The sequence below is a fragment of the Ursus maritimus genome, unplaced genomic scaffold (assembly GCF_017311325.1).
Source record: "Ursus maritimus isolate PB19 unplaced genomic scaffold, ASM1731132v1 scaffold_11, whole genome shotgun sequence".
NCBI lineage: Eukaryota > Metazoa > Chordata > Mammalia > Carnivora > Ursidae > Ursus > Ursus maritimus.
In genome coordinates this window covers 8,584,673-8,609,232 of record NW_024423453.1, presented here as the reverse complement: position 1 = coordinate 8,609,232, position 24,560 = coordinate 8,584,673, and the positions used below count along the sequence as shown (strand labels likewise).

The 24,560-nt window shown below is 35.2% G+C and overlaps 1 protein-coding gene across 14 annotated transcripts in view; it reads left to right on the top strand.

The window, feature by feature from the left end:
• The window catches only part of CAMK2D (calcium/calmodulin dependent protein kinase II delta), a 312,574-nt gene that overhangs the window by 275,475 nt on the left and 12,539 nt on the right, over positions 1–24,560 (top strand). For all 14 annotated transcript variants that reach the window (XM_008689455.2, XM_040626265.1, XM_040626263.1 and 11 more), the window contains one exon: positions 1,185–1,233. In XM_008689455.2, coding sequence (XP_008687677.1) covers positions 1,185–1,233 — 49 coding nt within the window. The remainder of the gene's footprint in view (positions 1–1,184; positions 1,234–24,560) is intronic.

The window sequence follows — 24,560 nt, the reverse complement described above, 5'->3', positions numbered from 1 at the left end:
AGCACATAGCTCTGGATTGGAAGTTTGTTTCCAATTTCTTTCAGCTTTAGCCTTTAATCATTTCAAGTAGAAAATTGTGTTTTTCTTATGAATACTACTAAATTTCTTTGCTAAAAAATATTTTGTTAGCACATTATTAGTGGAAAAATTTATCAAACCATTTTAAGAAACTGTATCTTAATACTGGCAGTTACAGTGTCCTCTTAAGTGTGCTTACTAATCTTCAGCTTCATTTGTAGTTTTACAAAGAAATAGCTTTGTCTTTCCATTCTGGGAGCAGGTTTCTTATCGATAGAAGGCAGTTTCTAATTAAGAAATGAATGAAAAAATCTAATTGTCCTTGAAAGTAAATTATTCATATAATTCCATTGCACTGATCACAAGCATGGAAATTCTTTTTTTTTTTTTTTTAAGATTTTATTTATTTATTTGACAGAGAGAGACAGCCAGCGAGAGAGAGAACACAAGCTGGGGGAGTGAGAGAGGAAGAAGCAGGCTCCTAGCAGAGGAGCCTGATGTGGGGCTCCATCCCAGAGCACCTGGATCACGCCCCGAGCGGAAGGCAGATGCTTAACGACTGCGCCACCCAGGCGCCCCACAAACATGGAAATTCTTGCTAAAAGCAATTTCAGCATAATTCAGCTTAGTACCCCTAGCTTCTTCATCAAATAATGCAATGAAATGCTTTCTGTCTCTACAGAGGAATAAGACAAACAGGCTGTGAATTCAGTGCTTCATATAGTGCCTTATACCAAGACCGGGGTTTTTACTGATTAATTAATTGGGAAGAGAAATTGTTCTATTTTAGGGTCAAATTCATTAGGCCAATTTATTCAATTTCTGATAAATATATAGAGAAAGCACACCTTATGGGGCACTGTAACCAAATACAAGCTTACACAGCTCTTAAAATAAGTTGCATACTTTGGCTGCTTCTACAAATAACCTAGATTTATCATGCTTCAGAGTAGGCCACCAGAGTACTCCCTTTTTGAAATGTTTGCAGCATTTGGCATTTTATTTCTGGGAAAACCACACCATGTATTTGTCCATCTGCATGTCAGTATGTGTACACAGCCTGCTGATGAATTTTGCATGATGCGTATATCACTTGCCAATTTTAAGAAGAAAAAAAGTGAAGTTTTCCATTGTTTGCGACTTAACACATGTTTTCTTCTCAACAGGAGTCAACTGAGAGTTCAAATACAACAATTGAGGATGAAGATGTGAAAGGTATGATTAAATCAGAAATGGAAAATCCAAATTAGAGCTCCATCTAAATCAGAAAAATAATTGTTGCAAGTAACTAACGAGTTTGGGAACGAGGCCTATTCTAAAAAACAAAAATAATTTTCTTTTAAATGTATACTATTATTTTGATTACATGTATTGATTTTGTCCATTTTTTCACATTATATTCTTTTCTTTGTTTTGAAATATAGACAAACGTGAGATATTCAAGCACATTGTGATTTTAAGCTAGTAATGACAGTCTGGGGACATAATATCAAATTGTAAATGTGTCAGTCAGAAGGTGATATAAAATCTGTATCTATGTCTAGAAAACAGCTTATGTTCAAGAATAGAGTATGAAAAGGACCATTTTTTAAAACCTAGTGGTCTCAGTGAAGTTCAACATTTGGCAGCCTTTTTTTCCTAGGTTTTTGTGCACTTTCCTGCTATATTCCTGACCTCCATTCACTTGAGTTGCCCAGGTTCTTTTAGAAATATACATGAGTCATTGCCAGCATTTCCTTGGACATCTCCCTGCCTCTGCACATACATACTAAACATGCTTGGACTTCTTTTTGGTCTCATGGACGTTTTAGAAGTGTTAATTTTGCTTCAGTTGCTTTCACAGTTTTGTGTTCTCGTTTTTGTAATTCTGCGTATGTACCTACAGTTTCTACAACCACTTGTCTAGAAGCCATTCCAAAACAGAATGGTAATAATAGGATGTCTAAAAAAGTATTGAAGATGTATTAAAGGAAAATGAGCATAAAACAAATTCAGAGAAATGATTCGTCAGATAATTAAACATTATTTGGAAAGATTATTTACCTAATAGTATCAACATGGCTTTCATTTTGTAGGTGGCATTAGTAAGACACAGTTTTGGAAAAGTGTATTCATGTTATAGAATAAAGAACCTGGAAATTCTCAGGTCAAGGAGACAGGCAATTTAGGAAATAAAAATGCCTATAGACCGCAAGTTACCAGTCACCTATGCTGACTTTTTCCTCTTTGGTTGAATAGAACAGCTGACTCTATTATATTAAAGTGTGCTCTTTATTTATATTTTAGTGCACTGACCTAACTCTGCTAGAGGTAGTCAGTCATTTTTTTTTCCTTTACAGTGGAAAGGTGGATAGCTCTGTCAAGGATTTTATTTAGTAGGTCTATTCATCTCGCTCTTGCCCCTGAGCTAAAATTTGAACAGAAGTAATTTTATGAATCATTGATGCCAGTCACATTAGATAAAAAGATTTTTTTTTAACCAAATAAGCAGGTATGCCATTTAGCTTTCTCAGTGATTCAGAAAGCATCATCTTTGTAAGTATTTTGGATTCATTAGCTCTTTCCGCCAAGCAAAATGTTTATATGACTTTGTACATTCTTCTCTGGAGCAAGAATCAGGGGAAATAAACCCGTGCATTATCTCCTAGAAAGACTGAATCTTTAAACAGCTAAAGAATATTAGAATAGCAACACCTCACTCTGTGCAATACATCCTAATAAACATATTTCTTGGTGATCAGAAGCAGGGTTTGAATAAGTGGTCTTTCTCACCTGAATTTGACTCTTCACTAAGTTTTGGTTTAGGACAATCACTGTTAATCCATGTAAATATCAACATATAAACAGAATCCCTGTCAGTCCTGCCTTATAGTTCATAATAATTTTTGATGAAATAAAATTGTATCAGCACCTCTCAGAAAACTTGGCTCTGGGATTTCACAAATGGAGATAGTGTTTGTCTTTATGGTTACGTGCTGAGACTACACACACCAAATGTTAGAGAAATTAAACATAATATTGAGATGGAAAGAAATGTCTAGTTGATTACTGACCCCAAAGTGCTTTGGTTTATTTCTTTGAACTCAGTGAATAAGTTATTGAAGTTTCTGCTTAATTTTCCTTGCATGGATATGGCCACAGAGTCACAGATATAACACATCAGGCATCATTTGTATTCTCTGTAAGACCCACACAGCTTTTTGGTGGCTGACCTTTTTTACATTGAATGATGTCAGAAACCTGTCAGACTAGAAAACACTTTAAAAAATCACCCAGGCCATCATTCTGACTACAAGACAGGTGGTACACAAAACTGTCATAAATATTTTTAATGTATTTATTGTGCTGGTGATATGCTTGTATGGGAATCTCTTCATTAATCGGGACACAGTCCTTCAGAAAGATCCTAACTGATTTCTGCATTTGTACGACTGTGCTCTTTTCTCTTTACCTCAGAGTTTGCTATAGCTCCGGGTAGCTTGGTAGAGAATGTCTATTGACCAGCTCTGTTAGGACCCAAATTTACCTATATATCTAAGCTCTAGGAATTCAAAAAGATCATCAGTTATATAACCTGACCAAAGCCACACGCTCTCTACAAAGCCACATCCTACCTACAGAATTGCCTGTCTTTCTTCCACACACACTTTCCAGTCCTTTCCCTTCTGTATAGAACTTTGTTATCATGCTGAAACACCAGACTTCTGAACATATTCTTAAAGGCACATTGCCCTAGCATGCTCCTGCATGCGGTCACATGCTCCATCCATTCCTGCTGGCTGTCCCGCCTAACACCAGTAGCTAGACTTACATTGTTTCATGGTGGCATATGATCCCTGGAATACCACTGTACGTGCTTCCATAGTACGTGCTTCCATGCCAGTGTAGTGCACATTCTGTCCGATCCCCACGGACCAGCCTGGCAGTGACAGTTCTACACCCTCTCTACTGTAAAGAAACACGGGGCAGATATTAACGCATCGTGGTAACCTGGACAAAGGAAGAAATGAAAACCAACAGCAGAATACCTTTTGTTGGCCTTTTCAGGGAGAAAAAAGGTAAGCCAACTGCTCTTAAGGAGGAAGAAAGTATTAGTCATAATAGGTGGATAGTCCTTCACAGGGAACCTGGAGCACCTAGAGAGCCAGAATTTGGAGGAGACCCATTTTCTTTGAGCTTTCCTTGTTAGTTCCATTCAGAATGGCCTTTGGTTTTCATAAGGCCCCAATCTACGTGTTATTCTTGAACTGTATGTATGCTACCTGAGGTTTTTCATTCAGCAGATATTTATTGAATGCCTTCTGTTTGTCTGAGCTCCACATATTCTCTTGGTGACTAGTCTTATTCAAGAGCTTTCAACAACTCAAGAGTCAAGACGTTCTTCAGTACACTTTATATGAAGCTTTTATGCTGTAATTTAGGCTGTTTATTTCATCTAATTAAATAAGTATCAAGAAAATTGACTTTAAAAAGTGAGACTCAAGATAAATGCATTTTATTTCTGAAAGTCCTTTTATTTTTCATTTTTAAAAAAACTTCAGCATTTAATTGTAACCACATTTCCCTTCCCAAGCTCACCATCACCCTAAGGGATCGTTTTATAATTTTTCTTTTAAAAAATCTTCTTAAGTTCAGTTTTCTCTTTCCAAGGCAATGTGGACTTCCTAGCATGGACCTTTTGAGCCATTTCTAATTTTGTCCTATATTCAAAAACCAAATATCATCTCTAACTCTCTGTCTGTAAACTGAGTGGGAAACTCCGTGTAATGGAAAGACAGTAATGGCTTAAAAATAAATGGGAGTCTTAATGAGGCATAGCTATTACCATAGAAGCACTGTGCAGTAAAAACAGCTTTATACACCCCAAAACAACAGGTTTTCCTATTAGAATTCACTGGTGTTTTTAAAATATGGATTTTTAGGTCTAAAATTATTGAAATAGTCATTCCATTTTGAATACATTTCAAGTAAAGCAATTACTTGTACATGGCAACAGTAACAGTGTGGCTCTCTATGAGTATGGGTGTCCTTAAAGCCAATAATATGTAGCAATGGTCCTTTCAGCACTGTGTACATTTGAAGACTGTCCTTTGGTTTGTGGCTGTAGCCACAGTTTGCAGGGCCTGTCGCTGTATACCACAATGTCTCTCCACCTCATAACCTGCCAACACCATTGCTCAGAGTCAGCTGCTTCTTCCTGATGGGTATGCATCCGTTTGGTCCATCTGCTGCCCTTTCCTAGAGTTCCAGAATTGTGCAACACCTGTCGAAGTTGGGCTCCTCTGTGCCCTTATGTCATCTCTGTCACTCATCCTGCTTCCAGCATCTCATTGCATACAGCTCACCATTGAGTAGCTGTTTGGATCTCTTGCTGCATTTCATCTTTCTTACGGGTCTAGACCAGTGAAGCTCTGCACAACAAGCAGAAATGTATTGCTAAGAGCGTGACTGTGAATGGGGACTTCATTCTGGTGTATCCTCTTTTTCCTTTTGCTGACAACTAGATGATGATAATGAAGTTGCATAGAATGTTTGCAAAAGGCCCAATTAAGGGCAAGGGTTGACACACTTATCATTTGAATGGGGCCTGGTATTTGATGACATCTGGATATAAAGGTCTTGGCTCATCTACAGAATCACTTGGTTAATGAACTTTGTGTGTATGTCTTTGTGAATCTGTACATTAGTGGACAGTGTGATGACGGAATACTCAGACTCAACTATTCTTAAGTTCCATTTTCAGTGAAAACCATCATTACTGGGTAGAACTCCCTGAGGCAGATGATCACACGATACCAGTCTTCTTTGGATCGCTCTGTGGTTTGTAACTCAGCATTTGTCCTGCACGCCTTTCTCTCTTCAAGAGAATCTGCAAATCAAGAAACTTCGGGTTATGTCATTTAAGAACCTTTGATAATTATGTCATTCCATTAGGTTAAAAGTGTCTTAGAAGACCTGTAGTGCAGTGCCTAATAACTTCTTTCAGATTTCTAATCCAAATTTGATTTTTAAACAGGTTTACTTAGAAAAATTCATGTCTACATGTGTGTATCTGCCTGTTGATCTTTTAACTTTTTAATCAGGATCAGTAACTTATAGAACTGATGAAGAATTTATTCTGCTTTACTACCAACATAAAGTAACTTCATTTCTCTTTATTTTTCTTTTTTACATTCCTTTATTTTACCTCCATACTCACTCAGGTTTTTCCATTTACTCTTTGCCTCCCACTAGGTTTGTATCTCAAGTTTGTCAGTGATAGCCTCAGGCTTCATTAGCCATGCTGACAAAATACAGGGTCAAAACTGCTGCCACTCTGGCTTAAAACAAAGTCCTAAATCAAAATGATCAAAACCAACTAACAAAACCATGTAGCTACTCACTTTATCATTAAGAAAACACAGGCTTACCCTATATTAATAAATAGGGTTTTTCTCAGTTCAAAGTTTCTATAAATGGCTTTTTTAGCAAGTTTGCAAAACTCTATATACTTTTAGAAAATAATGGAGCACTATTTTACTCAGTACTTCATAAGTTCTAAATCATGTGTGTTCTAAGATTCCTGCCATCAATTTCCCAATCTTTTTTATTATTACTTAAAAATCTTGTATTTACAAACCATGCTTTTCATAATGTTTATATTGAAACTAGGCTACAGGTTTAGTATTTTTATTGACAAAAGCTTGTGACATAGAAAACATATTAATGTATTGCATTTTAGCCAGGTTTGGCTCTCATAAGAAAAAAATGTAATGTGTTTTAACATACTTTCCCAATACTTATATTTAAAATGACCACCAAGGACCTATATCAAGGCGCAACTTGTTAATTAAATAAGCAGTTGTCTTTCAGAACTGAAGCGTAAAAATATTTGCTAATTGCTGTACTTTTTTTAAAAAATATTATTCTTTGAAAACAGATGAACTCTTATTTAAATTTTATTTTTACTTCACCTTATTTTGGGGTTTGGTGGTATTTTTTTTAATTTAATTTTATTTTCATTCCAGTATAGTTACCATACAGTGTTTTATTAGTTTCAGGTATACAGTATAGCAATTCAACAATTCCATATATCACCCAGTACTCATCACAACAAGTAGCACTCCTTAATCCCCATCCCCTACCTCACCTCTCCTCCACCCACCCACCTCCCCTCTGGTAACCATCAGTTTGTTATCTATAGTTAAGAGTCTGTTTCTTGGTTTGTCTCCCCCACACACACTTTTTTCCTTTGCTCATTTGTTTGTTTCTTAAATCTCACATATGAGTGAAATCATGTAGTATTTGTCTTTCTCTGACTGACTTATTTGACTTAGCGTTATATTCTCTAGCTCCATCCATGTCTTTGTAAATGGCAAGATTTCATTCTTTTTTATGGCTGCGTAATATTCCTATGTGTGTCTGTGTTTGTATGTGTATATACATTTACCATATCTTCTCTATCCATTCATCTATTGATGGACATGTGGGCTACTTCTATAATTTGGCTATTCTAAATAATGCTGCAATAAACATAGGGGTGCATGTATCCCTTTGAATTACTGTTTTTGTGTTCTTTGAATAAATACCCAGTAGTGTAATTACTGGATCTTGGGGTAGTTCTATTTTTAACTTTTTGAGGAACCTTCCAAGTGTCTGCACCAGTTTACATTCCTACCATCAGTGCATGAGAGCTCCTTTTTCTCCACTTTGTTGCCAATACTTGTTTCTTGTGTTTTTGATTTTAGCCATTCTGATAGGTGTGAGGTCATATCTCATTGCAGTTTTGATTTCCATTTCCCTGATGAGAAGTGATGTTGAGCATCTGCTCATGTGTCCACTGGCCAGCTTCTGTCTTCTTCAGAGAAATGTCTCTTCATGTTTTCTGCCCATTTTTAATTGGATTATTTGCTTTTGGGATGTTGAGTTGTATAAGTTCTTTATATAGTTTGGATACTAACCTTTTACCAGATAGGTCATTTGCAAATATCTTCTCCCATTCTCTAGGTTGTCGTTTAGTTTTGTGGATTGTTTCCTTGTGTAGGAAGGTTGTGTTCCTTGTTTCCTTCTGTGCAGAAGCGTTTTATTTTGATGTAATCCTAATAGTTTATTTTTGCTTTCATTTCCCTTGCCTCAGGAGACATATCTAGAAAAATGTTGCTACGGCTGATGTCAGAAAATTACTACCTGTGCTCTCTTCTAGGATTTTTATGGTTTTAGGTCTCAAATTTAGGTCTTTAATCCATTTTGAGCTTATTTTTGTGTTTAGTATAAGAAAGTGATCCAGTTTCATTCTTTTGCATGTTGCTGCCCAGTTTTCCCAACACTGTTTGTTGAAGCGACTATTTTTTTCTCATTGGATATTCTTTCCTGGTTTGTAAAAGATTAATTGACCATGTAATTGTAGGTTCATTTCCAGGTTTTCTATTCTGTTCCATTGATCTGTGTGTCTATTTTTATGCTAGTACCAAACTGTTTCGATTACTACAGCTTTGTAATATAACTTGAAGTTGGTAATTGGGATGCCTCTACCTTTGTTTTTCTTTTTCAAAATTGCTTTGGCTACTTGGTGTATTTTGTAGTTCCATACAAATTGTAGGATTTTTTGTTATAGTTTTATGAAAAATGCTGTTGGTATTTTGACAGGGATTGCATTAAATCTGTAAATCGCTTTGGGTAATATAGACATTTTAGCAATATTTGTTCTTCCAATCCCTGAGCATGCAGTGTCTTTCTATTTCTTTGTATTATCTTCAATTTCTTTCATTAGTGTTTTATAATTTTCAGAATATAGGTTTTTCACCTCTTTGGTTAGGTTTATTCTTTGGTATCTTATTTTTGGTGCAATTGCAAATGGGATTGTTTTATTAATTTTTCTTTCGGCTGCTTCATTATTAGTGTATAGAAATGCAACAGATTTCTATAGGTTGATTTGTATCCTGCAACTTTACTGAATTTGTTGATCAGTTCTTTAAGGTTTTCTGTCTTCAAGGTTTTCTGTATGTAATATCATGTCATCTACAAATAGTGAAAGTTTTACTTCTTTCTTACCAATGTGGATGCCTTTTCTTTCTTTTTGTTGTCTAATTACTGTGGCTAGGACTTCCTGTACAATGTTGAATAACAGTGGTAAGAGTGGACATCCTTGTCTTGTTCCTGACCTCAGGAGAAAAGCTCTGTTTTTCCCATTGAGTATGATGTTCACTGTAGTTTTTCATATGTGGTCTTTCTTATGTTGAGATATGTTCCTTCTAAACCTACTTTGTTGAGGGTTTTTATCATGAATGGATGTTGTACTTTCTCAAATGCTTTATCTGCATCTGTGATCATATGGTTTTTTTATCTTTTCTCTTATTGATGTGCAATATCACATTGATTGACTTGCAAATATTGGACCACCCTGCATCCCAGGAATAAATCTCACTTGATTGTGGTGAATGATTATTTTAATGTATTGTTGGATTCAGTTTGCTTATGGATTTCATTTTTACACCTATGTTCATCACAGGTATTGGCCTGTAGTTCGTTCGTCCTTCCTTCCTTCCTTCCTTCCTTCCTTCCTTCCTTCCTTCCTTCTTCCTTTCCTTTCCTTTCCTTTCCTTTCCTTTCCTTTCCTTTCCTTTCCTTTCCTTTCCTTTCCTTTCTTTTTGTGGTGTCTGTATCTAGTTTTGGTATAAGGGTGATACAGGCCACATAGAATGAATTTGGGAATTTCCCTTCTATTTTTTGGACTAGCATGAGTAGAATAGGTATTAACTCTTCTTTAAGTGTTTGGTAGAATTCATCTATGAAGCCATCTGGTCCCGGACTTCTGTTTTTTTGGAGTTCTTTGATTGCCAATTCCATATCCTTGCTGATAATTGGTCTTTTCAGATTTTCTATATCTTCCTGCTTTAGTTTTGGGAGGTTAAATTTTTCTAGGCATGTATCCATTTCTTCTGGTCGTCTAATTTGTTGGCATGTAGTTTTTCATGGTATTCTGTTACAGTTTGTATTGCTATGGTGTTGTTATTTCTCCTGTTACGTTGATGATTTTGCTTATTTTGAGTTCTCTCTCTTTCTCTTTTTTTGATGAGTCTTGCTATTTGTTCATCTTCTCAGAGAACCAAGTATTGCTTTCATTGATTTGTTTCACTGTTTTTCTTAGTTTCTATATCTTTTATTTCTGCTCTAATCTTTACTATTTTCTTTCTTTTGCTGGTTTCAGATTTTGTTTGTTCTTTTTCTAGCTTCTTTGGTGTAATATTAGGTTGTTTATTTGAGATTTTTCTTGCTTCTTGAGGTAGTCCTATATTGCTATATACTTCCATCCTAGAACCACTTCTGCTACATCCCAAAGGTTTTGGACCATTGCATTTTCATTTCTTTACGTGTACTTTTTATTTCTTCTTAATCAATTTCCAAATCATGATTAAACTACCAGTTTTATAATTTTGAATTTATTTTAATAATTTAATAATGTAAAAATTCAGAGATTAGGGGCGCCTGGGTAGCGCAGTCGTTAAGCGTCTGCCTTCGGCTCAGGGCGTGATCCTGGCGTTCCAGGATCGAGTCCCATATCGGTCTCCTCCGCTGGGAGCCTGCTTCTTCCTCTCCCACTCCCCTGCTGTGTTCCCTCTCTCGCTGGCTGTCTCTCTGTCACATAAATAAATAAAATCTTAAAAAAAAAAATGGTTCCTCTTAAAAAAAAATTCAGAGATTAAAAATCTAACATATACTATTCTTAGATAATCTAACATATACTATTCTTAGATGTGGAAGTTAAAATATAAGAGATAATGAGACAACTTATACAATCAAAAATTTTGTAGTTAGCAAGATCTAATTTACATTATAATATAGTTGTATATGTATTGAGTATAAAACTTTCTTTTTTTTCTATGTATCTGTATTTCCCATTACCTAATAAAAATGGTCCAATTTAATAAGCAACTAAATTTAAAATTATGTGCAAGTTTTAAAGTATTTTATTACTTTCTCTGTCTCCTTTACCTTTTCAGATTGTAACTTCATTACTGTTTTTGATGACAAAAAAATATTAGCAAGGATCTGATTGGAATCCAGAGTTTACACTCCTGTTTGTAGTTCTTTTATCTAACTTGCTTAGAGCAAGTTGTATAACTTTGTGGCTCAGCCTTCCTGATTACAGAATTTAGATATTGAAATCAACAATATAGAGTTGTAAGGTTTTTATCTACCCTACTTTAATGCAATACTACTAAAATTGTTATGAGGTCTCATATTTTTAAAGTGTTAAAATTGTACATTATAAAGTAATATATAATAAATATAGATGATAATAATATAAATTATCCAAAACAATTATAAAAAGACATTTAATTCAAAGTCAAATACAGGAATAAACTGCAGTTTTATGGAATATTATTGCAATGGAAAAAAATGGTGTCCACCAACCTGTATATTCAAAATGTTAGCATGGCACGAATAGACTGTCAAATTAGTACTAACACATCCCAGTAAGAATTATTATGGGGCTGTATTTCAAGTTTTTAAAGTATCTACTATATAAAATTACTTTAAATATCTAAAATTATTTTACTTCATACATTTCTATGCAGAAATTAAATTATAATTATTTGTTTCTATTAGCTATGAATTATATAATTCTGAAATTATTTATTAGAATAAAATAATAAAATACTATCTGCTTTGCTGAGTTTGTATTATTTTCTACCAATAATTATACCTAGAAATTATATGTCTGTTTTATTTAGTGATTCTTCTTATTCATCAGCGAATCAGTGAAATGGCCTTTTGTTGTTGGTTGTTGTTCTTGTTGTTGTTGTTGGTATGGACTTCTGCTCAGATCCCTTCGATTTCCTTAGGAGGCATGAGGTGTAAAATAGTCAAATGAATCTCAGCCCTGGGCATTTTTACTATTTTACCTGGTCACAGGTCATTCAGTTTCAAACCATGTTAGGTGGAGAACCAAGATACTACAAGAAGAAACAGAGAAGGCATTACTGAATGAAGGTACCAACCATGATGCTTATTTTCTTATAATGGATTGGCAAATTCTGCTAAACAACATTGCCCAAGAGAACAATGTTACATTATATATCCAAAAAAAAAAAAAAAAGAAAGAAAGAAATACTGATTTAGTTATTGGGATTGCTGTAATTTGTTTTACTATGGTAAAATAAATGTCCCTGCTAAAGCCATATTATATGACTAATTATATGTATGTGGGTACTTCAGTACCAAAAGGAAACAATTTGCAATATACAAATACCTTTGGATGGTTGGTTTGATCTCTTTAGATTAGAACAGAAAATTTAAAACCTATACTCAGGTTTGAATATTCCCAAACTATTCAGCTGTGTTTTCTTTAAAAAGAAACATAAAAATTCTTTGTAAAATTATTTCATGTTATAGATTAAATTATGCTTTAAAATGTCAGTGCTTTTAAAATGTTACTGACACCTCCAGGAAGCATTCCTTTTTTATTTACCCTCACCTACATCATATCAGTACCAGTCTGCAGTGTTTTGATCTAATTGCATTTTTCCTATATATCATGTCTCCAACCATTTTTCATGTATCTGTGTTCAAATGCATCTATGAAAACTGAATCTGACATGCCTATGGTGTATTCTAGTTCCTTAAATACTCCTGGGTCATCATCTTAGAGCTTTCTTTGTCTCCTCAGTTTTGCTTACACTCTACATCCAGTTTGTCAGTCTATCAGCAAATCCTACCGGCTCTCCCTTCAAAATACACACATTTTCCCCCCACTTGACAACTGCTCACTAACCTCCACTTCCACCACCCTGGTCCAAGATACATCATCTTTGCCCATATCATGGACATGACTTTTTTAGCCGCTCTCCTTGCTTTAGCATTACCTGATTATGGTCTATTCACAACATAGTAGTCAGAGTAACACTTTTAAAATATATCAGATTGTGTAATGTTTCCACTCTGTACTTTCCAATGACTGCCACAGCCATTTTATTTTTATTTTTTTTATTTTTTTACTTTTATTGCAATATAATTAACATACAGTGTTATATTAGTTTCAGGTGTACAATATAGTGTGCCAAAGCCGTTTCAGAATTAAAAGTCCCTCCATGACAAGAACTTCCACCAGCTGTGCCGCCTGTTACCATCTGGCCTCATCTCGTATTATATACCTCAAGAACACTATTCCTGAAACCCTATCAAGCAGGTTCCTGCCTTAGGGCCTTTGCACTTGCTGTTCCCTGCCTGTTATGTCCTGATACACATTCCGTGTTGCTTGCTGCCTCTTCTCTTTTTGTCTCTGATTAAATGTTACCCTCTCAGACCTTGATGATCCTACTTTAAATTGTGCCTTCAAATCCAGCAATTCCATTCTCTTTTTCTGCTTTACTTTCACCTAATACTTTACATTATGTGAAATATTTATTTTACTTCTTTAATGTCTCTTTGTTCCTCTACTAGAATGTAAATTTCTTCAGGGCAGAGATTTTTATTTTGTCCACTGCTGTATCTGCAGCATCTAGACAAGTGGTAATAATAGGAAAAGCAAATACTTAATTGATGGAGGAAGGAGATATGATGGATATCAATCATGCCATTTCCTACCAGCCAATAAAATGATGAAACTTCTCTAAAAGTTATGCTCTCATCACAACTTTTTATCTTTATAGGTTTTTATGCACATGTCCTCTGCCCCTCCCCCCATACTTTAGGAGCTAAAAATATAAATTTGCAAATTTAAAAAGTAACCCACATAGGATCCTCGTCCCTGTTTGGATGAGCATGTGCTTTGATGTCAAAAATACTAGGCTTGAATCCCAGCCCAGCACTTCATGGGCTGTGTAATCCAATTGCTCATGTAAACCTCTCTGAGGATAATAGTATCTCACTTTTTAACCTTTTTTTTTTTTTAACGTTCAAAAGTGACAGTGTCATATGGTTTAACAAAATAATAATAACAACAATAAAGCATGGTCATGTTGACTAGAGAGATAATGTTTGTTAAATTTCTGGCCCATGATAGTTGCTTAGTCAAATTATATTATTTCTGGCCATTCTTTCCTAATAGTAGATGATATAAGCACAGAGGTTCACAATGAAAAAAAACTGTAAATTTAAAGAGACCTGTTTTTTTTTTTAATTTTAGCATCAATGTTTCTACTTTCTAAGCCATTTATTTCAGATAAGTGGGTAAATATCTCTAAATGTTAAAATCCACATATAGAATCCAGCCAATTTACATACATAAACATAAAAGCTGTCCAAGTACAGAAAAAATTTTTTTGCCTTAAAATAGAAGTTCATATTTTTTTAAAAGCTTTTATTAAAGTAACAGTATTCTTTTAACTTGTGATGAATTTAAAGTTAGATTATTTTAATTCACTGCTTTTTTCCTTTCCTGGTACCATATGGTAGACATTCAATAAATAAATTATTTATGAGATTTTTACATTAAAATTTTGAGTTCAGAGATATACTTTGTTTCCAATTAAACATAAATATTTTAAGTAATGATTCAGCCTTCCCTCATCTAAACTGATCTTTTATCCTTGAATGTTTTCAAGTGTTTTTGGAAGATTAGCTCACTTTAGGCTGTTTTGATTATTTTTGTTGAGAGTGAAAGTATGTAGACTGCTTGTTTTCCACAAAAGTAAAACACATATTTAAAAAGAAACATATATATGCAAAATTATTTACATACTTCTCAAGGAAAATGTCTCAAGAACCATAACATAAAATACCCCTCTTGGAGATTATAATTATCCAGTTCAGTGTTTCCTCAAAGGGCCACTAACCATCTTGATAGAAGTTAACGAATCAAGTGTGAAAGAGCTACTTCTTTGTTAAATAATTTATTACAGGATCATTGATTTCTTTAACATCACTACATGTGGTTATTTAGAATATGTCTGCCTAGCAAAACACAGATGACAAATGTTGAGAGAGTTTTGGATTTTAGGAAGTTTGAGTAATAGACAAGCCATTGCTATTATGTGTTTTCAAATTTAAAATGTGAGAAAAGAAAAAAGTGCTGCTCCAAAATGTCATTTGTTTGTAAGTTGAACTAGGGAATATTTTCAGTTGGGGAAAGTAATCTGTGGTGGTGGTGTCTGTTTTGAGTATAGAGTATTTGTATATACCTAGCCTACTTCACTCAGACTTCTCATATTCTGATCAAGTATTGTATCACATTATACAAAATTAAGGTGAACAAAAATGTAAAGATACTCCTGAACAGTAGAGAAGTACCTCCAAAAAGGTTAATGGTCTTTAATGACAGAAAAGGTAGCTTATTTAAATGAGACTACCATGATTTTTTAGAGGTATTTTTACCAGTATAGGAGCAGTGTGAACATACGGGATTGTGTATTTTAACTCTTTCTTCAAGAAATGGAAGCTCTTCACTCAGACCCTATACAAGTAAAAAGAAGAGTAGGGTAAGATGGGATTTAATAATATCATTTAAATAGCTAATAAAAATGAAATGTGTTTATTTGTTATGGAGGATATAACAGAAAACTGTTTGAGATAAATGTCTGAGTATTTGTACCACAGTTGGTATCCTTAGAGTCTATACTAGAATTTTCTAACATGAGCAATGTTATGAGTTATTGAAGAATTTCCTTATCAGTGTTATTTAAATTATACCTCACTTCTCATCCTGTTGTGTTGTGTAATCTGCCCATAGAAGTGCAATAGATAATTTTTAAAGATGTTCCCGGTGGTCTGCCCTGCCGAACTCCCAAGTCAGTATCTCCTTTTTAGCTCAAAATTATTCTCTATGGAAGATTCTTATTATTGTCTTAATCTCAGTTAACATACTATAGACATGAATTTTGTAAGTGTGGACTGTTAATTACTCATCAAATAACCTAATTGGTTATTTGATATATGTTCATCATTTGAATTCAATAGATAAAGGCAAAATAATATTCCCTACTCAAAAATACTGTATCCACTCTAAGTTACATTTTATAATAATTAGTTAATTTATAATTTACATTTATAATACTTATTAGAATAAATGGTATTGACAGTAATATGTTCTGAAATATATGGTTCATTAATTATTACTGTGGTCACATTGTTTAAACCAAGAATAACTTTACTGGATTTGTAAAATTTGGCCAAGATAGTCCAACAAGTACTTTTACATTGATTTCCTAAGCTGAATTTAGCACAGAATATCCTAGAGCTGAACTGGTTATATAGTGCCAGTGTAAGGTATCACTTGAATAAAAAACATTTGCTCTGAGAACTCACTTAAGAACTTCTGGTCTGATAGGATATTTTCACCTTTCCAAATTAAGCTTTGAAAAATGTAGTAACACAAAAATGACTCTTGGTCTTAGGAGTCTTACCAGTGCAATCTGTCAGATGCCCAGGGACAACAGAAGAGTTATAGGAATTTACATCATTTTGTGAGAGGGAGTGTGTGTGTGTGTGTGTGTGTGTGTGTGTGTGTGTGTGTTGAAAGTGGGAGGTATATGTAAGTTATTTTCCTCTAAATCTAAGTAAGTTTTCCAAGTTGTGACAAGCCATTTTAAATTTATATCCAGACTGACTGCAGCTATGCCTTTTCAGTCCAGTGGTCTGACATCTCAAAAGGCAGCAACGGTCATCATCAAAGTTAAGCATACAGGCACATATATATTACATTGAACTATGGCCTTTGGACCTACAATGTCATAAACAACTGTATTATATAACTGACTTATCAAGAGAATCTATCATTATTCCATAATTTTCTAAATTAAAACTCCTTATTTATGTTATTTGTCCTATAAACTTATTTCACTAGTTCCCTAATTTACTATTGATTATAGATGTTCTAGTACTCTGAATAATGTATGAGTGCAACTGGATTCTATGATGTTTTGTGAATTGGCCTCTCTCTTCCCACTTCATTGGACCTCATCTGCCCTTTCAATTCTCATTTATTTATTCTGGAAGCTATGGATTGGATAATGATAGACTTTGTAATGAAAGCACAAGCTACTATTTTTGCAGCTGTTGAAAATGAGAATTAGCTAGAAAATATAGAATTACGACAGGAGATGCTGCTGCGTATTTTGGGGTGGCAGTAAGATCTGCTGTGTTATCTTAGCTTCATCAAAGGGAATGGTTCAGAATGGGACAAGTAGAAGTACTTAACACTTACAAAAAAGTGAAATGAGATTCTTAGAGTTAAAATATCGATAGAGTGGTAGGTGATAAAAAGCTGAGAAGTATTGAAATATGACTAAACTTGTGTGAACCTGGAAACAAGGAGAAAAGACTTTAAAAGATCAGCTGGGGCTCAATAAATGTGAAGGCAGAATAATATTGTGTACTTTTACTATCGTTAGCCTAGTTCTTTCTCTAAAGTAAATTCAGGGACATCACACTTCAATTAATTTTGGTAGGGTTTTGTTTGTTTGCTTGCTTGCTTTTGATTTTTGGTTTTTGCAAAACAAAGATTTAAAATGGTTTTGTAGTATAGAGGACATGCTCTTAAGCTTTTCTTGCATTCTTGATCCAAGGGAGCACTCACAAATCTACCAGTTGAATTATTCAGGAAAGTGTAGTTATAAATAAACTTACCCAAGAATATACTAAACTATTTTTTTGCTAAATTCAAATTATGTACTTCTTATATAGGAATGGAATAAGTTATTAAAAATATCAAGCTAAACAACAGCAATAGAAACCATTGTGGGGGGGAAGCCTACTCTCATCACTGCACAGTCTTTTAACCCTTCTCGATTTTTTTTTTTTAAACACTTCTGGCTATTCATACTGAAGGACAGAGCATTAATACTTTGACAATTACTTTTGACCTGAAACACACATGGTTTTTTTGGCTGATACTATGTAAAATTGATTGGAGAGGTTAACTGGACTCATTATAGTTCTGGGGTTTGGGGAAAGCTGGATTTCCTTCTTGTCAAAAAACAAAAACAACTTTCCAAATATTTAAAAATTCTGTCTCATTATGTCTTTTCCAAGTCTGATTATTTTCTTTTGAGAAAATAACTTTGTCACCTTGGTTCTGCAATAGAAGAAGAGATACTCCTTGAGAAAGCTTGGTATTTCTCTTATCATTCAAGTATAAATTTGAATGCCAGGAGACTACAGTTTTTTTAAAGATATAATTGATATATGGCATTATATAAGTTTAAGGTATACAGCATAATGATTTGACTTACATATATTGTAAAATGATTACCACACTAAGTTTAGTTAACATTTAGCATCTAAAATAGATACAAGAAAGAAAGAAAGAAAGAAAGAAAGAAAGAAAAAGACATGTTTAAAAAAATTTTTTTTTCTTCTGATGAGGACTCTTGGGATCAACTTTCTTAACAACTTTCACATATACCATCCAACAGTGTTAACTGTAGTCATCATGTTGTATATTACATCCCTAGGACTTATTTACCTTATAACTGGAAGTTTGTACCTTTTGACCACCTTCCTTCAATTCCCCCTTCTCCTATCCTGGTACTGCCTCTGGTAACCAGAAATCTGATCTCTTTTTCTGTGAGTTTGTTGTTTGTCTGGCTGGTAGATTCCACATATAAATGAAAGCATACAGTGTTTGTCTTTCTCTGTGTGACTTATTTCACTTAGCATAATGCCCTCAAGGTCCGAGCACATTATCAAGGAGACTATAGTTTTAATCCTCAAGCGGTTGATGTGAATCTTTGAACGCGTTTCTTAAAATCTTTTTCTTCCATGTCATCAACTCTTAACTGGAAGTGCTACCACCCCTAGCTGAGTCACATCTTCATACTAAAAAAGTCAGGGCGCCTGGGTGTCTCAGTCCGTTACGTGTCTGCCTTCCGTTCAGGTCATGATCTCAGGGTCCTGGGATGGAGTCCCACATCAGGCTCTCTGGTCAACGGGGAGTCTCCTTCTCCCTCTCTCTCTCTGTGCTCTCCCTCCCTCTCTTTCTCTCTTTAAAATAAATAAATAAAATATTTTTAAAAAATACTAAAATAATGTCTTTACAACGTTGTGCTATTTCTAGCTTCTGTAAGTCAGCTGAGGATGGCAGAACAGTTATTCAATTGCTTTTAATGTGGTTAGACTGAATTCTTTCATATAAGCAAATATTCTATACAACCATGTATAGTTTTTTTAACTCTAAAACTTTTACTTAAGCCATTTTTAATGAAAATCTTTCTAAATGCACATCCCTTAATTTAGAAAAATAGTAAATATTTTACTTCTTCTTTAAATCCAGAGTCATTTTAGGAATGACCTTGCCGTATTTTATAACCCAGTGATATCCTCACAAACTTTTTTTAAAAAGCAATCCTATTTTCACTTACACTATGTGATCCCAATGCTGGAGTTTTCTGTTTTAAATATTTGTTAGTCATTTATTGTCAGGTCATAGCAACTTCACAGGGCTAAGATTAATAGTATTTCTTCCCCCAATTAACATTTTATGCTTTGAAACGAAGAGTAGTTTTTATAGAGCAAAGTACAAAGACGGTGTGAATAATTTTTTTTTTTTTAATTTTGAGAGCTTCTAGTGATTAAAGAGCTGAGTAGTTGACTTGTTGAACAGGAGGCTTCTGGATAAGTGAGTTTTACAGCAATTCTTAAATAGAAATTTGGTAATTTCCAGGTTTTAATTTGAAAAAAAATATTAAAGGTTAAACCAGTCAACTCTAAAATTTTCTATGGGCTTGATTTTAAAAGCCAAAATAATGTAAATTACTCTCCTGAATGTTAATACATTAAACTAGTGAAATAAAAATGAAATCACTAAGAAGCAAGCTGTTAATTGCATAGGAAATGCCAAAAAGCTGAGTTGATAGGCACCTTTTTCTATAAAACTATCAAGAGCATGAAAATGATCCTAATTTGTATATTTGCCTAAGATAATAACTATTCCTAAGAGTTATTTTTGTTAATGGCAGCATGGAAAAAGACAATAAAACCATGGGGCACCCAGTTTTGTGAAATTGGTATAATAATTAATTACAAGCTTGGCTCAGTAATTAAGTAGTCAGTCACCTTGCCAGAGCAAGTTCAAAGGCACTTAGGTGGTTCATTTAGTTTATGATTTCAAAATATTGAATTAGGCACTGTGGGCTGGAAAGGAACATAGATTAGTGAGTTAAACAGATATCTCAGCCAAATAAAGCTCCAGCTCTGGCACTGCTTCTGACTTCGCTGGATGACTTGAGCAAGTCACTTAACCTCCCTGTCCTTCAAGTCTCTGGCAGCCAAGTGCCCAATACCTCTGAGAAATGTAGAAAGAAGAAGTTAAATTAAATAGAACTATACCTATTGGCAAAAAGTAGATGAGCAGAGCACCTGGGTGGCTCAGTCAGTTTAAGCGTTTGACTCTTGGTTTCAGCTCGGGTCATGATCTCAGAGTCGTGAGATGGAGCCCCGCACAGGGCTCCACACTCAGCGGTGTCTGCTTGGGTTTCTCTCTCTGCCTCTCCCTGCCCCCACCCAACCCCTGGTGTCTCTCTCCCTGTCTCTCAAATAAATAAATCTTTTTTTTTTAAGTGAGCAGAATTGCTAATAAGCCTATATATATATATATAAAAGCTGTAATTTTATTGTGCAACTTTTGATCATGAGTAAGTAATCTTTAGGCACAGTTCTCTGAAAGATTTCAGTGTGTGGTATTCTGCTAACATTTTAGTAAAGATCAATTTGCATCTATAAATTCAGTTCATTTCCTAGTGTGGGTTTCATAGTAGGCCAGATAACCTCCTGAATATCAAGGTTTATTATCAAGTAGTTTAATTTCAGCACATTGGTTAATCCAAAATCTAGAACTACTGAAAAGCTCAAGCTTGATTAACTAGGATCTTTCACTGCACTCAATTCTCTTGAAAAGAAATTACAAGTTTAAACATTGACTAAATATGTCTAGTTTATCTACCTAAGCCTATATAGATTACTCTGGCATTTAAAGTCCTGTGGCCTCTGCCGATTATGAGATATGCAAGATCCGTGAGTGCCTTTTCAGTTAGCTCCGTCACATTCAGACTGCTATCAGAAACGATCATCATCACCCATATACGTGGCACTTATCTAATGTTTCGAAATGCACATAATATTTTAGATACCTTATCTGTGTATTTCTTCACATGTGCATGCATTTATAGACATTTACTCAGTGCTAGGCTTTGAAGCTAGAAAACGGTCAAGTCCTAGGCGGATATATGAACATCCTGTGATGATGCTTTAGGAGGACTGCAATACAACCAAAAAGCTGCAAATGAAGCCTAGAAAAGGCTATAAGGAAGTGATAACTTTGGAGCAGAATATTGAAGATTTCCAGACAGAAGAGGGAGAGTTTCCAGACAGAAGAAATAGTGTGAGAAAAGGCATAGCATTATCAAAGAGCCAGGACCAGTTGAGGAAGAGTAAGGCCCTTGGTGGAGTTGTAGAATAGGTTATGTGGGACTCCTGGGGGAAAAGAAGTGTCAAGAGTCACAGCTAGCAAAATAAAGTAGGAAGACCTTTCAAGAACAAAGAAGCTTGGGCTCCGCTTCTAGACGGTGGAGGAGAGGGGCACGGTTAGCTCTATTCTGTAGAGATGATTTTGCAGCAGTGAGGTGGGGGTGGTGGGCGTGTGTGGGATCTGACCTTGGAGCAGGAGGGGTTAGGAACATCTAAAAGCCAGAATCATTGTAGTGGCCATTAGCCTAAAAAGGAAGAAATGGATCTGAGAAAGATTTGGATGAGTAAAGAGGAATGGGTGATCAGCTATATGAAGAATTGAAAGAAAAGTGTCAAGGCTTTTGGTTGGACAACTGAGTAGATTATGTTATCATTATCCAAGATGAGTGTTACAAGAGAAGCAGCAGATTTTGCAAGGGAGATACTTGAGGTCCATCTTGGGCACCCTACTAGGTCTGAAATGCAAGGATAACCAGAGGTGTTAACGATGCAGTTAGAAATATGAACTTGGAGCCTAGAAAGTTTTAAGATTAGTGATAAAGATTTGGCAGTCTCCATTATATGGTCAAAGCCAGAAGAATGAATGAGATTGCCAAGGACAAGCAAAAAGATGAAGAGGCTGAGGATATACCCTAGGAAACATCATTGTAGCTGGTGATGAAAAATTGTATGACTTGTGGAGGACAGAATATGAGGAAAACCCTGGTAAAATTGTGGTTGCATTAGCCAAAGTGAGGAAGTCAAGAAGAGAAAAAAATTTGTTTAGTTTTAGAAAAATTGAAGAGCATTTTCTTTCATCATCAGTAAGCAGTAAGACATGCTTCTTTATATCTGAATTGTTTTATCAGTTGTATATTTTTAAAGGCTCCCTAACCTTTAAACATTAAAAAATGTGTATGTTGGAAAGGCCACTGGATTGGGAGTCAGAAAGCGCTCAAGTTTGCTCTGGACCACTGTTCATTTCACGTATTTGCTAAACATGTATGGTGCTAGTTGTTGGGTTGCAGCGGGGGGGTATCCACCCCTGTGAGCTTACAAATAGAGAAAATGTCATCAAATACACACAAATAAGTATATGTGTACTAAGTGTTTTTAAACAGCAGTTGTAGGGTATGTATGAATTTAAAACATAGAGACCTCTCCTAAAATGAGGGTAAGAGAAGGATTTTTCGAAGAAATAATAGTTGAGATCTGATAAAAGAAGTGGAAGCAAAGATGGGGGATAGTTTTCCAAGAAGAGAGGATAATATATATGAAGGGCTGACGATAGAAGGAAGCACGGCCATTTTGAATTTCTGAGAGTAGGTTATATGGGTGGAATGGAGAGGATAAAGTGAAAGAACATTTGAATGAGTTTGGTGAGATGGGCAGAGTCTAGACTATTGAAGATTTCATAGTCTCCAGACACTTATTCTGTCCAAGAAATGATGGATGCTTATTACCAGAGTGGTGGTGAAGAAGGAAAGAAGTAAACTAATATGTAAGACATTTTAAAAAGCAAAATCAACAGAACTTGAAAAATTAGGGTGCGTGGGATGAGGGGGTCAAAGACCATTCTCAGGTTTCTTTCTGGTTGTGCGAGGTTTGTGCAACTGGATGATGATGTTGCCATTTACCAAGAGGGAGATTCCTGGAAAAGCAAATCAATTTGTGGGGATAGAAGTTAATAAGCTCATTTTAGGGAATGTTGAGTTAAAGATGCATTTGAGATATACAAATGAAGATTCCAAAATAGGCATTGACACATAGACCTGAAGGAAAGGACTAGAAAGAAGGAAGCAACAATGTGGGAGGCATTGGAACATAAGTGGCAATATAAAACACTGGTGTGGACAAGATCGGAGGTATGCAGTGTATGTTGAGAAGAGGGCCTCAAACTGAACCTTTAAAAGGAATTGAAAGATTTAAAGTCCAGGTGGAGAAAGATAACACAGCAAATGAGAGTGAGATCCTGTGACCACATAATTAGTAAGAAAAGCAGGAAAGAAGTGAGTTTTTCAGGATGAAGGGAAGGAGTAGTCAGCAAACACTGTGCCTTTGGGCAGTGCCGATAATCTGTGTGCTTACCTGTTAAACAGGTAATGTTTGCATATCTCAGCATTGTTGATCACATCTGATCCTTGTTGATCTGATCAGATAAGATCTGCTAATATTTGAAAAATGCTGAAATCTCTCATTTCATTATGCAATTCTCAGTTCCCAGGGTTTCTTGTTTGGTTGGTTGGTTTTTAACACTGGGACCTTTCACACTCTTACTCTTCTAGATTTCTTTAGAACAATGAAAGAACCAAAAAGATAGGAATTTGAACATGAAAATGTTCCTAGTTCTTCTGCATAGTTGCATGAGCAATTATACTCAGGATCTGGAGTATCTCTCCCACTTACTTTTCTCTCCTGCATTTCCCCTAGGAACCTGGAAATCCCCAGAAACTATTTTGGGTCCTGAGGGTCTAGGCTTGAGCACTTCCATTCTGTAAATAAAACTACTGGGTAATCAGTTCTCTGTGATTAAAGTGCTGGCTAAGGCTGGAAAAACTTCTGGTATTCAGAGGATGCTGTATTGGTAACACTCTTCCTTGATCTTAAGTGTTAATTAATTAGTGACACATCACACGCTGTCCCCACTTTGACTTCTGGAGTGGCCATTGCTTAATCTTTTGAAAGAGGTCAGGTCAGATGATAGGGGCCCCTTCCTACAGATCTTAGTCATCCAGTCACCTAGTACAGTGATTGTCCTTTACTGAAAAGTAAAGCTAACTGCTGAAAAGTATAGCTAACTAGCACCAAAACCTCACTCTTCCTGTGGGTCACTGTGGCAATAGTCTCAACCACAACAGACTGCTATGTACAAATGATTCATTTCCAGACTTCTGCTTTCCCTTAAAGAGTCAGCTGTCATGTGCTGTCTATGACTCATTCAAGCTCATTTGCTCCAGGGAAATAAGCACTCTTAAGATTCTGTAGTTCCAGGCTCCTCCAAAGCCAAGATAGTCATGTTGTTCTTACGATGGTGCAGCACAGAAGCATTCTCACTAATTCCCACGTGCTCTGCTGCCTGCTAAAGGACCATTGTTTCTGAGCCTAAGAACTAAGAGAGAAGGGAATTTGTGTTGCTTTGATTACGTAGGACAAAAATTAAGCGAGTTGTAGCATGTAAACCA